This window comes from Ceratotherium simum, chromosome 12, assembly GCF_057802395.1.
Source record: "Ceratotherium simum simum isolate JZ-2026a chromosome 12, ASM5780239v1, whole genome shotgun sequence".
Classification (NCBI taxonomy): Eukaryota; Metazoa; Chordata; class Mammalia; order Perissodactyla; family Rhinocerotidae; genus Ceratotherium; species Ceratotherium simum.
In genome coordinates, this window is record NC_141911.1 from 37,512,848 (window position 1) to 37,527,877 (window position 15,030).

The 15,030-nt window shown below is 40.4% G+C and overlaps 1 protein-coding gene across 3 annotated transcripts in view; it reads right to left on the reverse strand.

Annotated features, from left to right (window-relative positions):
- The window catches only part of ARHGAP10 (Rho GTPase activating protein 10), a 291,557-nt gene that overhangs the window by 81,912 nt on the left and 194,615 nt on the right, over window positions 1-15,030 (reverse strand). For all 3 annotated transcript variants that reach the window (XM_087437555.1, XM_004420900.3, XM_087437556.1), the window contains exons 17-18: window positions 12,044-12,149; window positions 10,495-10,654 (exon numbers count right to left, since the gene is read on the reverse strand). In XM_087437555.1, coding sequence (XP_087293681.1) covers window positions 10,495-10,654; window positions 12,044-12,149 — 266 coding nt within the window. The remainder of the gene's footprint in view (window positions 1-10,494; window positions 10,655-12,043; window positions 12,150-15,030) is intronic.

Genomic DNA, 15,030 nt, shown 5'->3' on the forward strand with positions numbered 1-15,030 from the left:
CTTGGTTTCCTCCATGGTTCTAGGTTCTTCACCTCGAAGTCCCCAAAATTCCTAAAATTGTATATACATTTCTTTTGTGTATATATAATATACTATTTTCTGGGAACAGGACCCAAAGCTTGCATTAAATTTTCAAAGTAGGTCCTAATGTAATAAAGCTTCAGAACTATTGACCTACATAGAGGAAAAGGATGTCAGATGCAGGAGTGGACTTTAAAATGCTAACAAACTGATTGAATGGCAGACTAGAGGACCACTGAGCCAGGAGATGGGGAGAATGCAGCGGGGGATGAAATGGGTATATCACACTAAAGACCAAGAGCTAGGAAATGACCTAGAAGAAAGAAATTATGTGAAAAGTTGAGAGAAAAGCCACTTCTGGTTTAAACCTTGGTCTAAGAAGAGAAAACTGAAGAAGAAATTTCAAGACATTCTAGTAATAAAACTATGGGAATACAGCAACAAGTTCAGGTTTGGGTGACTACAAAAGACCGGTTTCACCTAAAACTATGTTGACACACTCGATCTGTTTTCATAAGGACTGGGTCTAAGAAGCATGCAGCCTCAAGAACATGCAGAAGATACACTGAAATATAAACTGAATTAAATCAAAATCAATGAATAAACTGTGTATCTCTAAATTTATCAAATTGCAGGTACTTAACCCTCTGTATTTTATCACAGAAGACAAGTTGGTTGCAACATAAGTAAAAAGCGATTTATTGAAACAAATCAGCAGGCTACAAAAAATAAAAGGAAATCATTAGGAAGTAGAAAGAGCTGGAACTCAAGACTGCCCTGAAGTAGTAACTTGAGGCCATCAAGAGTCAACCAGCACCTCTCCATTTCTCATCTCTGCATCTCTTCTAATGAGCTTCCAGATCCTTCCCTGGACACTGCCTTCCTCCACTCTGCTCTGCACCTGACCCACCACAGCGTTTCTTCTGCCCCAAGCCCAGGGGCAATCTCACAGTAACTGGCTGGGTTTCTCCACATCCCCATTCCAATTTCTAGAAGAGAGAATCTGACTCTGCCGGGATTCCAGTGTGACTCTTGGGCGTCTATCCGGCTCTCGTCAGATCTAGATCAGAGCGGCATCAAGTCTTACAAACACGGCTGGAGGCATCCATCTCCACAGTGAGCAGTTCCAGAGGGGCTTGGCTGTCTGCTAAGACATATTTGTACTAAGTGACCATGGGGCACTACAGACGAGGGGGGACCCAGAGAGAGGTAAAAAGGGGAAGCAGCGATGAGTTTAGAGCCGGGAAAAATACCCTTCTCCCAGCCCTGCCTGTCTGTGACTGAAGTAGCAGGACATCTTTCCAGGAAAAGAGAAAAAAACCTTTTCTCTGCAAGTATCCTAGTCTGATACAAATGATAATATTATCACTGTCTAGGGATCAACAGTTTACGTATTCTCTTAATACACACTTTTATCATTTTTAATTCTAAAGTTTTTCCCCAAAGCACATAGCTTATCCTCAATACTCTGGCTTACAGTTTAGAAAAATGAGTTCTTTACATATTATTGAAGTGATACTTCATGTTTGTATTTTCCCCACTTATGCTATTTGGTGTAATTGTAGATTTCTGAAAATATATTTGAGACATCAAAATATTCTATTTCTGGTGATTTAGTTTAATCTATACATATTCTATACCTGCTATTTCTGAGGATCAGCTTATACTAGTCCAGCCTATGAGACCGTGACCGTGAAAGACAACAGCCTTCCACTTCAGGCCATTTAGAATGGAAGGAGCAGCAGTATAGTCCAGGGCTTCACAGCTCCACCTCAGGAGCCAGACAGTCCTGGGTCTGCATCCCAGCACCGCCACCTACCAGCTGTGTGACCTTAATTCACAAATAGGCAAATTCTTACCCTAAGTCCCAGTTTCCTCACCTGTAAAATGAGGATGATGATAATGTCTGCCTCATGGAGTTGTTGAGCAGGGTATTAAATGAGATCATGATGTAAAATGCTTAACAGATCATGAGCACTAAATGTTAGGCATACTGTTATGACAAATTAATTTTATTGATGGTGATGAAGACAAGGAGGAGGATGATAACCAGACCTTAACTAAAACTTTCACCAAAGATGAAGCTGAGACTCAGGCCTGTCACTGCCTGCTGACCCTAGAAGAGAATGCATCTCAGAAGTGGGGTATATGTCACACTGGAGATGGCAAACTAACAGCCACGTGAGAGGAGGGAAGATGGCGAGCTGAGAAGAGTTTGCTTTCCTGTCATTTCCCACTGGGTGTAACAATCATTTCACCCCTTGGTTCTCTCAAAATATAAACAAGTCGGTGCTAAAAAGAAATGAGCTATCAAGCCATGAGAAGACATGGAGGAACTTTAAATGCATATTAGTAAGTGAAAAAGTTCATCTGAAAAGGCTACATACTATATGGTTCCAACTACATGACATTCTGGAAAAGGCAAAACTATGGAGACAACAAAAATATCAGTGTTTGCCAGGAAGGAAAGAGATGAACAGAGAGAGCACAGGATTTTTAGGATCATGAAAATACGCTGATAATATTATAATGATGAATATGTATGTCCTAACACATTTGGCCAAACCCATAGAATGTACAACACCAAGAGTGAACCCTAAATAAACCATGGACTTTGCATGACAAAGATGTGTCATTGTAGGTTTCTCGAGTGTTAACAAATGTACCACTCTGGTGAGTGATGTTGATAATGGGAGAGGCTGTGCCTGTGTGGGCACAGAGGGTATATGATAAATCTCTGTGCCTTTCTCTCAATTTTACTGTAAACCTAAAACTGCTCCAAAAAACATAGGCTTTAAAAATAAATACAAACAAGTCATTACAGTTGTTTAATATAAAATGTCTATGTTTATATACACACATTATCAGACCGTGACAGTGGAGGGGTTAACAGATAGGCCTTGGAGCAGACAGACTGGGTTCAAATCCCAGCTCGGCCACTTTCTTAGGACTATGACCTTGAATCTCTCTGAGCTGTGTCTTCCTCATTTGTGAAACAGTAGTGAGAAACATATTCTAATTCACATAAGATATGTGAATTAGCTCATCTCATCCTTGCAACCACTCTACTGGGTAGGTACTTTAGTTATGCCTATTGCACAGATGAGAAAGTGACAATGATATTAAATAGGACGTCCAAGTCACACAAGCCACACAACTTATTGGAACTGAGATTCCAAGGAATTTCACTTTAGAGTTCACTATGCTGCATTATATGATACTGTCTATAGAATATTTCAATAAATTGTCATAAAGACCTGAGCCTAGTACCTGGCACATAATCATCCCTCTGTCAGTGTCGGCTATTATAATTTTTATTGTTCTCAATTTCATGTTGAAAGAAATGAAAGAGACAGCTCTGAAAGCTGATTTATTTTACTAAGCAAAAAACACGGGTGCTACATTCAAGCAAAAAGCCCATTAACATCCCACACTCTCCTCTCCCCTAAGGAAAGGCAGGTTCCCCGTGGAGAGCCCACCTATGCACACACATACCCTACCACCACACCCACCCTCTCACCCCTGGATTCTTATTTTCCCTTCCAAGGACTCTTCGTGTTGCTGGGAATACAAGCAACATAAAAGGGAGATGAATGAAAGGATCATATTCCTCCTCATCATTTTTAATTCTACAAATACTGATTGAGTGCCAAGTTCCAGGCACTGAGCTATGCTCTGAGGACCTGTCTTTGCAGCTCTGCATCTCCAGAGACTTTGGCAGAGAATTTCAGAGTGGGCAGATCTTACAGGCCCATAGCTGTACTCCAATTCCTCAATCCCATCTCTAACATGAACACATTCTTATTATTACAAATATTATGAAGTTCTTCCTTCTATTGAATCAAAAACTTACCTCCTGGCAAGTTCTCCTCAGTTGTATTGAGTATGCTTTCTTACACAACAAAGAATAAATCTACCCCCCTCCCTTCTATACTGCAGCTCTTCAATTTTCTTGAGACAGTTTCAGGGTTTTGTCTATACTGGATACTAAAACACTGCAGAATGAAAGACTCTTGGCTCTCTCCCAAATTTTCTCTTATCAAACCATGCTAGTCCCATGAGAACATACCGTCTACCATCTCAGAACTACATTACAGCACAGAGACTTCCTATGCCGAAGCCAAATGAAACGAGCAGAAGTGGGAAGACAGTGTCATTATTATTTTCCAACCCTCCTTAAAGGAAAGAGAAAGAAAAAGTTTTCTGTGCTTTTAAAGCTTCTTTTTTAAACAGTGGAGAAAAAGCAAGGCCCTATTGAGAAAAATACATATAGCAGTAAACTAAGTTTTCTTGGCTACACCAAAGAGGCCAACATTCGTGAAAACTGGAAAAAGAAGAAAAAAACCCACCCTCTGAAAATTTGACAACTATTCTTGCTACTGCGTTTTGACTTCTACACTGAACAGTGGCTACTCAGGCAGACATAAACCTTTTAGAAACTTTGGAGTTTTATCATTGTGGCTGTTGTTTAAGATATTTATTTTTCTCTCACATGAAAACTGGTGCTGCCTAGCAACCCAGTGCCAGCAAAGTTAAATCAAGAAGCAAAATAAAAGCATTTTTTAAAGAGATTTCTTTTTCCTATTAAATGACAAGCACGCTCTAAGACTGGAAGATTCCTCATACTTGAAGGAAAAGGGTTTTGTATATTACTTACTTGGGCTTCCTTTACATTAAGGGATGACAGAGATGAAGCTGCAGAAGAGGGCTAGGATGTGTATTGATTTTTCAGCAACAGGAATGGAGGAGTGGGCTGGTCCCATAACAAAAACAGTCCACAGGTGGCTGCTGCTGGACCACAAGGTGGGACTGAACAGAGAGTCCATTCCACCATGGAACCTGGGGGCAGGGAAGCACTCTTCTAGTTTTTGGCAAAGACAGGAATATAGGTCAGAAAGTTGGTCCAAAGTTAACAAGAGTATGGCAATGCACCATTTGACACTCTTCTATGTGCGTGTGTAATTTAATATTCTGGTGATTACACTGGACACCTGATGGGAACATATATGCCCTTCTCACCTTTACTCTTTCTAGGCTCTTCTGTGACTGAGGGACACTGGCTATTCAAGGACTTTGCAATGCATGTCACAAAGAGGGATAAATCAAAGTGTACTGAAGGAGCCTTGGAACAGGAATGTGACATCAGCCTTTCCACGAAGCATGATCATCACAAATGGCCTCCATTTTCACACCAGGAAAAATGAGACAGACTGCCATAGAACCCATTTCAAAGGCTAAAATGCTTATTTTGACAAAATTATAAGAACCCTTATCAAGGAAAAGTTCTATGTAAATAAAATGTAATTCCCTCTGGGCACCTTGTGGTCCACAGAAACTGTAATAAATAAAGACTAATACTAGAAAAAATTTCATGACCTGCTGATATTCATCATCTCTGATGATGTTCACCAGAGAACCAATGAACATCATTGCACATTGAAGACCACACAAAGCTAAAAGCAGCCCAGGAAACCATATTTTGCAAATCACATTGAAAATCCAATTACAATCCTTAACAAGATAAATATAACCTGTATTATAATTATACTATTACATATATTACGTGAAGTGATTTGGTTGAGAGTAACATTATATATCTTACATTATATGAACTGCCAATTTAAGTATTAACATAAAATAAGACAGATATTAAAAGAAAACCACTCTGATAGTAATGTTTTCTTTGATGATTCTCAAAGGTTTTTCAGAATCTTCAAGGGCCCTCAGGGGCTTGGGGGTGTTGGGGGATGATCAGGAGGGAGGCACAGTAAATATCAATTTCTTTTACAACATTAAAAATGTATAAAACAGCAGAAGGGGCTTCATTTAAACAAACCCTGTGACTCCCAAGAGGGTTCTTGACATAGCTGTTTAACTAAGTTCCTCTAAAGATCTCCCCACGCCAGATATGAGCTAACAGGTAATCAGAACGCGAGAGTGATTGGCCAGCTGTACACAACTCAGGCACTACTGGTCATACTCCATTCTTCCTTCCCCACCATGTCTGTTCTGACTTTTCCTCCTGTATATTCTCTGTCATACGAGAAAAACACAAAGGAGACCCATACTTACTATCAACTATTCCTGCACACTCACTCCTTTAAGGCCTTTCAAGTTCATTTTGGCTCTTGCTCTCAACAGACTCTCTCTCCTGGAGAGAACACGTGCAACCTGCTAGTCCTCATACTCGCCCATCTCATGTCAGCATCTGGCATCATTGACAACACCCCTCGACCACCCTGACACTGAACTTGCCTGGGGTTCTTCTGGCTCTCCTTTTATCACTAATAATAAAATCTTGGTGTTTCTCAAGGATATTGTTCTTACCTTCTTACCAAAGGTTTTGGGGTTGGACAATCTTTAGTCAAACCCAAGCATTGCCACTTACTAGCTGTGTGCCCGTGAGCAACCTGATGTGTCACCCTTCAGTTTTCTCATATGTGTAAAGGGATGATGTATGCAATAAGAATTTTGTACATCTATAGGGACACTATTACATATATATGCAATGGGGACTTCATATATTTTTAATATATACCTATTTTAAATATGTATTTTAAGTGCATATACATATACACACACATAAACACTAGGGTTATCTGAGATAAACACCCTATATAGTAAATCAAAGGCATACAATACAATAAGCATCCAATATATACTTTTTCATGTCGATCCTATGCCTTTTTATCTTATATTAAACTTTCTACCACTAAGTTCTCTCACAAGCTTGAGCCCCACATCTCTAACTGTCTGGATAACCAGACAACAACTAAAATTCAACATGTTAGAAACTGAACTTATCTTACTCCTGCCTCAAACCCATTTTTTTCCTTCCTATGGTTAATGACACCAATATTCTCCCAGTATTGAGTCCTCGGCATCATTTATAACATCTTCCTCTGAGATGTCCCACAAACCAGTCCTGGACTTCGTCTATTCCACCTCTCAAAATGATGCTCTCCATCCTGTAGCTCCCCATTCTCACTACCAGGCCTTTAATCTAACGCCATGGACCTCTTGCCTGGCCTTGTATTCCTCTACTTTCTATTGCAAATCCTGCTGCCAGATTAAGCTTCCTGAAGCAGTTACTTGAAAACCATGAGAGGCCTTGGTACCTATAAAATGAAATCCAAAGGCCTACGATGGCTTTCTCAGCCTCCCTACACCTGGCCTGAATCTCTTTCCAATCTCATCTACTGCCATTGTCCATGTTCCAACAGGAGCTGTATTCCCAGAACACACACCTACTCTCTGTGTTTCTCTAATTACACGATCCCCCATACCTGAAATGTCCTCTTAAAACACCTCCACCTGTTCAAAAACTCCATTCTAAAACCTATTCATACCACCTTTTCAGGAAACCTTCCAGATTCCCCACAGTTGGACATTAACTCTTCTCTCAAGTCTTGGCAACCTTCTCTGTATCTCTCTGAGAGCTCTTATTCTCCACCATATCTTGCAGTTACTATTGGATATTTCTTCTTTCCCCTATGGACTCACTGTCTCTACTTCCCCCGAATCTCACACCATGTCTGACTCAGAGCTGGCACTCATTACAAACGGACTGAATCCATCCATAACAAGTATACTGTGTTAAGAACAAAACTTTCACAAAACTCACAAATTCTAAGGCACAACCCCAATTTGAAAATCCTTAAGAATTTCACAGTACTCTTTTCCACCTGGAAAATGCAATTTTCTGGTTTGCAAGGGAATAAAGACTTTTGATAATATTTTTGGCTTACGAACACTTCTTTTAAAACAACATCTTAATGTATTATGTGGAAACGAAGCCAAAACATATGGATTAAGTTTCCTATAAAGTACATATGGATTTTATGAAAACAGCAAAGACGCTAGGATAAAATGTGATCTCCAAACCAGATTAACCAGGGGTCTTTTTCTAATGCCAAAATTAATCTAGAGTTTTCTTGCTTTAATTATATGTTAAAAGTTTCCTCTTCTGCTTTGGTGACTTTCCTAGTCAGAGTCAACATTTTTCCCATTCCTGGAGAGGAAAAATAAGTAACTGAGGAAAAGAAAACATGTTCCTTCTATTGCCATTTCCCTCTCTCTGTTCTCCTTCAGAGACACTACCTGAGCCTCTTCAATTCCTCTCTAATTTCCCCTCCTTTTTTCCCCCTTTATCTATTATTATAATTTTTTTCTCCCTCACAAGACTATTCTTTTTAACTTTTCCTATCCTCACTTCCTCTCTCTTTTTCTTTTTGTTCTAAAACATTTACTAAGAGGAACTATATCCCTCCCTCACCATGTTCAATGCAAACACAAGCTCTTTGGGTGGTATATGTGGATCAGTTGTCAAGGAAACCTGTGGCTCATATGGGTATATACGTCCATATGAAGTTTTTCTGCACAACCACCCTTGTCAGCAGAAATATCATTCCTCATAGCAGAGCCTGGACTCCGAAGTCAAGTCCAGCTGAGCAGGGACAAAGAACTGGGAGTGAGAGCGAATGTGGACAAGGATGAAATTGGAAAGAAAGGAAGAGGTAATGCGGAAATTGAGTTTTCAGAAATATTAACTAGTTTGGGCTAACAGCTCCCCACTCCCCCCACCCCAAGTAACCCTCTGCTTCCAAACCTAAACCTATGCACAGAGTGAAGAATCAGAAACTCAATATCCCACCTCTTCCCTTCTTGGTAGGAAATCTCAGTACTTCAGTTCACATCAGTCGTGCATTCCAGCCTAGCCACAGAAAGCGCGAGAGGAAAAACTGAAGGCCTCCTTAGCTCACTCAAGCTTGATCTCTGCGAGTGGGTCCAGTTTCATCTGCCATAACTGTCGTAATTCGCTCACCAATGGCACTAGAAAATTCCTGTAAGATTTCTTAACAAGGTGAAAGCAGCACTATCTACTTCCCAGCAGAAAAATCATGTACTCATCTTCCCAGCTTTAAAAAAAGAGAAGAAAATCAGAAGCTGCAACATTAAATGGAGATCCTTTTATCCAAGAGCAAGGCCCAGAGCCAGAATTTTCACAAATAGACTGGATAAAAGTTCTCTAATTGGGCTTTAATCTAATGATAGTTGCACTACTAAACAGTGTTCCAAAGCTTGTAGTCTAATTATTTCTTTTTCTAAAAATGAATAGCAGCCATCGTTCCATGAAGCTGTCTGGAGAGCTTAGTGCACACTAATGAAGTTTAATGACAGGTTGACAGGACCATAAAAGGAGTCAGAAATTCACCACTAGCTACCAAAAAAAAAAAAAAAAAACCCACAAAAACTTCTTACATCCATAAATAAGTGCTTTTGCTACACTGGTGAAGAAAATCTCTCACCAGGTTTCAAGCTTAACTTTTCAGGGGGAACTGATATTCACACAAGCTAGAATTGCTCTAGCAAACAGCTAATATGACAAGTACCCAAGAAATGCTCTTGTAATGCTTTGCTCTAAGGGACTACGTCTCTGCTTGTCTGTCTCTTCCCACTCCTCTGACCCCCTCAAAACTTACTGAATTCATTAATTCAGCCAATAAATATTAACTGAGCACCTAATATGTATCAGGTATTATTCTAACTGTACACAATGACCTCTGCCCTCAAGATTCTAGCAGAGAGAAATAGATAATAACCACAAAAATAAATAAGCAAATTATATAGTATGTTAGACAGGGATAACTGCATGGGATACAAGTCCCAAAACAGGGCTCCAACCCCAGACTGTGACCTGCTTTCCATCTTCACATCCCAGCACCTAATACATGCTTGGCATACAATGCAATCTCAATTTTTAAAAATTTTAATAAACAATTAAAGTAGTTGACCAAGCATTTTAACAGTTTTCAAATTCCCTATCTTAGAGGGAGAAGTGATGAAAGTTATTAGCAAGGTCCTGAGCTATAACTGACAGAGTGAGGAGGGGAAAAAAATCTAAAAGCTCTTGAGTCTGTTATTTTGAAAAATCATATATTCCCTTGAATACAGAGTATCAAGTAACAAGATATGTCACATAAGAGATTATTTATTTTAAACCAGGGATTCCTAACCTGGAGTCCCCAGATTCGGGGAAGCATGTGAATCCCCCGAAATTGTTAGCAAATTGTGGGGAGAAGGGGAGTTATGTGTGTTTTTCTGGGGAGAGTGTGAACAGATTGACAAAAATATTTTCCCTGTGTTACAGAAATAGAATCTGAGTGAGAACTCCAAGGAAAGGAATGAAGGCAGCAAGAAATCCAAACAGTCCACAATTACATTGCTGATATTCATTTGCATCTGGATTAAATGCTTCTTCCTTAACCCGTGAGATAACAGAAGACCAGGTAAGCTTCAGATTTATGGAACACCATCGGAAGACAGAAGCTCAAAGAGAACTTCTCAGAACCAAGCTCATCATCACAACAATAAAATCATTAAGAGAGACGGGAAATCTAAGAAGACAGTCGTACATCACGTGGTGACAAGTCCAAAGACAGGAAATCTCTTAAGGAAAAAAAAGAGTTTTACCTTTTCATGGTTTTCAATTAAAATTTCCACGACAATGTTCTGAAACTTCAAATCCATGATGGCAGCAACAGTCTCTTCCTGTGGCCTCATCAGAGTTGGTCCAAACACGACTCCTAAATTTGCCACGGTCATTAGGTTCTGCTTGGAGTGATTTGAAACACTAATATTGATGAGGGGGAAAGAAAGGTCTCTGGTTAAAAGAGGGGCAATCACTGTGGAATGTACAGTATTCTGCAACTCTGTATTTCCCTAAAAACAAGAAGTCAAGAGACTCAATTGTCCTCCATGCCTGCCTCTAAAATAACTGGATCTGACAAGCCCCTACATGATGAGGTCCCTGCCGACCTTCCTACTTCTCTCTCTTTGATGCTCTGCTCTAGCCACAATGTCTTAATAATTCCATGTGTATGCTACGCTTGTGTCCCTCAGAGGCCTTCATTTACTGTTCCCCTCTACTTAGCACATCCTTCTTTCCCCAGATCATCATACTCTTGCTTGCAAGGACTATTAGACTACATGGCACCTTTTAAATAATTACCTTCACAAGCACACAGAGCTTGGTCAGAGCAACTGCACTACCCTTTTGGCCCAGCATATTCATTGTGCAGTGAACAATCTGGACAACTGTTCTCAGCAGCCCCGCCACTTAGTTTGGGTCTTAACTCAAAGGTCTCATCCTCAAAGAGATCTTCCTTAATAACCTTCTTTATAGTCCCACACCTAACATACATTCTCTATCCTCTCACTCTACGTTATTTGTCTTTTTATTACTTATCACCAGAAATTATTTTATATTTTTATTTGCAATCCATTTATTATCTTTTCCCTCTTAGAAAGAAGGGATTTCATGAAAATAGGGACTTTGTCTATCTTGTTCAGCTATGAATCCACTAGCACCTTAGAAAGGCATTCACTTAATATTTGTTGACCAAATGGACCCTTGACACTTTCAAATATCCTCTGGCCTTCAGTTTCCTTGTTTTTGTAAAGTAAAGTTTCTAAAACATAGTGTTCCTCAGCTCCCTCTCACCTCTAAAATTCTATAATTACAGTGATCTAGGAGTCATTTATATTTGAAGAAAGGGTTAATTTCTCCACTGAATTATTAGATTTTGCTTGCTTTTTAAAAAGGGAGTAAAAAGAATACAATGGATTCGAGGAAATAACTACCTATTCTTTGAATAAACAAACTTAAAGGACACGTTCATTAGAGTTAGGTAGGTATGAAACCAAGCTAAATTTGTTAACAGACTTACAATCACATTTCCAGAATCTGTGTACAGGGAAATGTATAACATTCTCCTCTCTTCAAATCAAACCCCGAGTTGCTGGCTGTGATGTTAAGCAAATAATTATACGACTTCATGAAAGCATCATATTTCAACACTCTTGTCCAAGACACACACAGTGAGTCAAATGTCCAGCCTGCTCTTCCAGGTGTGGTCCCTGGTCTTGTGTATACAGCCCCAGCTCCAATCGTTACAAACCCAAGAACACCACTCAGCACCCAGAGCAAAATGAAGAAAGTTAGGAAGACGAAGAGGCTTACTTTGTTAAGTGTTTCACCAAAATATCCAACATTTCTTTATTTTTCTCCGGCAGTTTGTGTACCAAGAAATGAATAGCGTTTACACGAGATTCTGGGCTGCCACTTTCTTTAAAAAAAGAAGAAAATAATTTAGTAGAGTATTTGGAATCAAATATATTCCTTAAAAATCAACAATTACAACAGCTCATCTGTCCAACATCTTCAAACAGAGAATTGAAATATATTTTGCTACCTTTCAAAGGAAAGGAAAATCCATCTTTCTCCCTATTCTTAATCTTCTATGCCTTCCCTATGTGGTAATTTCAGTGTGGCTGCAATTATTGCCTTTTCCTCGGTTGACATTTAAGAACAGAGAGCTAACACGGCTTCCTCCTTCTAGCATGCTGCACTTCAAGTCTGCTCATCACTTACTTGGAGCCCAGTCACTGGGTCACTGCCCCGCAATGGAATACAAACAAAACATCAGCACATAGATTATTCCCTGTTATGGGCTGAATTTTATCCTCCAAAAAGATATGTTGAAGTTCTAATCTCCAGTACCTCAAAATGTGACTGTTTTAAAAGGTACCCAGGATTTGTTTTAATCTGTTATGGTAAGACACACAGACTCGGAAACGACTGTCATGAAGGAAGAAGTTTATGCTCACAGATCCCTACAAACAGGGGGCATGGCATGCCATGCAGGGCTGTAGAGGGAAGCACCAGGGTCAGTCAGGAGGTAGAGGGAATATGGGGAAAGTGTGGGAAAGAGGCTTTACTTTGGTTTCCAGGTGAAGGAACAGGCCAGGCAGGGTAAGCAGGCTCAGGATTGGCTGGTTTGAATTATTTCAGCATGTTCTGGGACATCAGGGCTGACCTGAGTTGTCTGGTACCTGGTCCTGGGGTGATTAGGGCAGGAGAGTATTGGCCTGGAGTGTAAGAGCCCAAAAGAGGGGGTCAGGGGAGAGAAAGTGGGCTCTAAATTGGTTAGTTGGCATACAAAAAGCACGCTCAGGTTTATCACCAGGAATTAGCCTCAGGAGGGGCAGTCTCCCCAGGTTCAGTAAGGCCCCAGATGTCAAAACATCAGAATAAAAACACACGCTTAACACAGTGACTATATTTGAGAATAAGGTCATTGCAGGTATCGTTAGTTAAGATGAGATCATACTGGAGTAGGGTGGTCCTTTAATCTAATATGACTAGTATCCTTATAAGAAAACAAAGACATAGAGGGAAGATGGCCATGTGAAGAGAGACACAGGGGAGAGTGACATGTGACAATGGAAGCAGAGATTGGAATGAAGTGTCTACAAGTGAAGAAATGCCTAGGATTGCCAGGAACCACCAGAAGCTGGAAGAGGCAAGGAAGGATCCTTCGCTAGAGCCTTCAAAGGGAGCGTGGCCCTGCCAACACCTTGATTTTGGACTTCTAGCCTCTAGAACTGTGAGAGAGTAAATTTATGTTGCTTTAAGCTACTCAGTTTGTGGTACTTTGTTAGAGGAGCCCTAGGGAACTAACACATTCCCTTTATCCCTTAAACTTTAGAATTTATTATCATCATCCATGGGTCTTAATAACATTGTACCCAAATTCCCTTTCTTGTGTTATTGATAGAAAATTCTCAAACAAATCCATAAAATGCTTATTACTGAAGATGATACTAGAGTTTTCAGGGGTTTCAAAGAAGTGACTGATGAGAATTAGTTGCTCAGTTTATCATAGCAGAAAGGATGGCTACAAATTGCTTTGGAGGTTCACAGAGCTGGCGGGAGAAGCTCAGGAAGGTTTCACATAAGAGGGAGCATTTGAGTTGAGTCTTGAAGCACCAGGAAGATTTCAAGGAAGGATAAAACTGAGCGGGTGAGAGGCACATTCCAAATTCAGCAAACAATGAGAAAATACAAAGCCTATACAAAGACAGCACCTCAGGTTCACAGACATGTAGTCAGAGGCCAAACTTTGGTCCATAAAAAGGCTAACCTGAAGAATTTGTCTTTACTGTTGGCTTCTAAATTAGTCACTGAAAGTAAAGCAAGGAAGGGATATGAAGAGAGTTAAAGGGGCCGGCCCGCTGGCATAGTGGTTAAGTGCGGCCTGGGGGGTCGCAGGTTCGGATCCCAGGCACACACCAACGCACCGCCTGTCAGGCCATGCTGTGGCGGCGTCCCATATAAAGTAGAGTAAGATGGGCACGGATGTTAACCCAGGGCCAGTCTTCCTCAGAAGAAAGAGGAGGATTGGCATCGGATGTTAGTTCAGGGCTAATCTTCCAAAAAACAAAAACAAAAATTAAAAAAGAAAAAGAGAGAGTTAAATTAGTGGAAGATACACCTGATATTTTTTGAAGGATGGATTGGAATGAGGAAAAGAGCAAATTAGCAGGGAAATGCTATTTGGGAAAGAAGTAATGAGGCAGGAAGGGAGGTGGGCGGTAGAACCACAAATAAGGAAACAGAGCAAAGAAATACAGCCTGCAATCAGACATTGGAATCACCACTTGCAACTGACAGCTAAGTGGCTTTGAGCAAGTTACCTAACCTCTCCGGGCCTCAGTATTGTTATCTTCATTTTATGGATGAGGAAACTATCTCAAAAGGCCATTATGAGATTCACTGAGGTAGCATATGTAGAGCATTTAGCCCCAGTGGCCAGCACATATAGGCACTCCATCACTGTTAGCCAGCATGACTGCGATTGTTTATATTATTCTCCTTATGTGAGAGCTACTATGGAAGAAGGAGAATTGACAGGATTTAGCCACAGACTGGCTGTGGATCAGAAGAAAGAAGGCAAAGGTGACTGATGTTTCATGTCTGGGTTACCTGGTAGGATGGTCAGTTCCACTGACAGATGGGAGCGCAGGAGGCAAAGCTAGTTAGAAGGGGAAGATAACGGTAGAAATGAAGGAGGAAGTGATATTCAAGGGCTGATATCTAGCGGGTAAGCTGGGAATGGTAGGAGGCTTTAGAGACGAAGGTAGCAATGTTCTCCAAAGGGTGTGAAC